Raw genomic sequence first — 2,306 nt, forward strand, 5'->3', positions numbered from 1 at the left:
CCGACCGACGTCGGCAGCTCAGCCACATTCACGAGACCGAGGACGCCGTGAAAGCAACGGTGCGATCCGTCTGCGGGCACCAGCACTGGTCCGCCTCGGTGAGGGCATCCTGGCGTCCGGACTGCTCGCAGGCGACCCACTGCTCGGATGTGCCGTTGCAGTAGGTCAGACCGACCCAGGGCGTGCCGTCAAAGGCGCCCTTGTCTGGACAGCTGCGGTGGTCGTAGGTCGGATCGCTGCAGCCGGCGAGATAGGTCACGCCGAATTGTTGGTTGTAGCAGGCGTTGCTCGTCAGGCACATGTCGCCCTGCTGGCAGCAAGAGACGCGGCCAAAGGCGTCGTTGCCACATGGAATCATCGAGTCGATGGCCTCCTGGCCTGGTGCCAAGTAGCAAGTGCCATTGCTGATGAAGGCGTCGCGGGACGCCATGGCGATGTTGGGTGTCGGTCTCAGCGACTGTGTGTCACAAGGCCTCGATGGGCTTTGGGGGGGGGATGTTTGTTGTGAGGAGGGAAAGCAGTGGTTTCAACAGCAAGGTGCCATCCAAGTGTGATCGTCCTGCGTCGTCGACGTGAGATGTGTGTTGTCGACCTGAGAGGAACAGTGAATGAGGCCTCAGGTGTCTACTGCTTGGCGTTCTGGAAGAGAGATGGGAAAAACCAAAGTGAAAGTTCACTGCCCCCTCGTTTGTCCCGCGCGAGGAGAGAAAAGGTCGCCCTCTTCAGGAATGGCAATGACGCTCCTCCCGCGCCTTCCCGCCCACGGCACCGCTACCCGCACGGCCTAGGGAGGCGCCCACGAAAATGGTTAAAGCGATCAGGCAAGACAAGACGAAGAAAATCAAAAGCCAAGGCCGGCCAAGGCAGGCAGCCCGCCGCCGTCCGCCGCAGTAAACCGTCGATAGTGTCTTGGAGTTCTGCTCTGGGGATCCTCCTGCTATGGCCCCCTGATCCCGTCTCTCCTCGGCGCGCCCGGTCATGTGGTTGGGTGAGGCTCTCCCCGTCTGTGGGGTTGGTCGACTGAATAGGGCAAACTGGGCGGGGACCCGGCGGCGGCGGGCTTCCGTGTTTGGCAATCTGTGCTCCCCTAGGGGCACCGAGAGGGGATCGCTTCCAGGGGCCTTGAGGGAGTCCAGGGGCCTTAGGTCGCTTCCACAGGCTTTAGGGGGGGCAGGACCCCTGTGGCGTGCGCTAGGGAATTAGCGACGGCGCCTGTGATGTCATTTCTCGTGATGCTGGGACCTCGGCATGGTAGGGCCGGAGGGCACGAGTAAGTCACGATCTCGTCTGCCGCGACAGGACAAGGGCATTATTGAGCCCGGCCAAATGATGCTCAATCAGGCCAGAAAGAGTTCGCGCTAGATGCCAGAGGATCGACCCTCATTGTACAGTGGTTTCGCCGCCTGCTCATGACGCCAAGGCCTTGCTTGGACGTACTCACGCAATTCACACCTCGATGCTGGCAGCGTACCCTTGGCCTAGATGACATGTACCCTTCGCCTAGATGAGATGTCGCCCAAGTTCACGACGCAAGATAACAAAGAGTGAGTAGAAAATTAAAATGGAGGGGTATCTTTTGCCAAGTGACTGCCGCCCTGATAAACACCACGAATGCTATGAGACCCCAGTTGCCCAAAATGCAGCATGCACCATTTTCCCCCCCATCTTTGACGAGCCCTGCCTCCACCCAAAAGCGCGCCTTGCAAAATAACCCGCTATCCACCCCAGCCGATCCGCCCAAGTGGGAAAATCTCGTATGGAGACTTGGCTGATCGACAGAGCTACAGAGCTCCACCTAGCCATCTCCAAATTCGTTCGCGGTGCTGCTCAAGAAGGCTTGCTGGAGCCAGTTAGTGTCTTTTTTCTCTCGGTGATGACCGAGTCCCAAGGGAACGCCGCCGCGATGTTTCTCCCGAGTTGGCCATCATCCAAGTACTTCTTCATCCCTGACGCCTCGGCCAGCGATTGTGTCGATCCCGACATGGTGACCGTGAACCATGCCCTCGCAGAGATAGCCCGCTGTTTCCCCCGTATTGCCGACCGGCGGTTGATCCCGTGCTTCGTGCAGCCGCACCACTCTTCAACCTTCCCAGCCTCCTCCACTATGCTAGACGCCAGGAATGTCGCTGTCAGAGTCGTCACTCGACTCGATATCAATAGGCGGGGGAAGAGGCCGCGCAGGCTTGGGGGGGCTGTCCTAGCCGCTCCCGCAGTTGAGCAGGCGAAGGATCATTGTGCGCCACGAACCCACCCCGCGCCCGCGACGGTGACGTATGGACCGTCGGGTCCTCCGTTGCCGCCGTCGC

At 60.0% G+C, this 2,306-nt stretch overlaps 1 protein-coding gene across 1 annotated transcript in view; it reads right to left on the bottom strand.

Annotated features, from left to right (window-relative positions):
- Positions 1-430, bottom strand: part of VDBG_06224 (conserved hypothetical protein) — a gene marked incomplete at both ends in the record, with an annotated part of 1,123 nt that extends 693 nt beyond the window's left edge. The window contains one exon of the mRNA XM_003003736.1: positions 33-430. Coding sequence (XP_003003782.1) covers positions 33-430 — 398 coding nt within the window. The remainder of the gene's footprint in view (positions 1-32) is intronic.
- Positions 431-2,306: the final 1,876 nt, after the last annotated feature.

The sequence above is a fragment of the Verticillium alfalfae genome, genomic scaffold (genome assembly GCF_000150825.1).
Source record: "Verticillium alfalfae VaMs.102 supercont1.7 genomic scaffold, whole genome shotgun sequence".
Classification (NCBI taxonomy): Eukaryota; Fungi; Ascomycota; class Sordariomycetes; order Glomerellales; family Plectosphaerellaceae; genus Verticillium; species Verticillium alfalfae.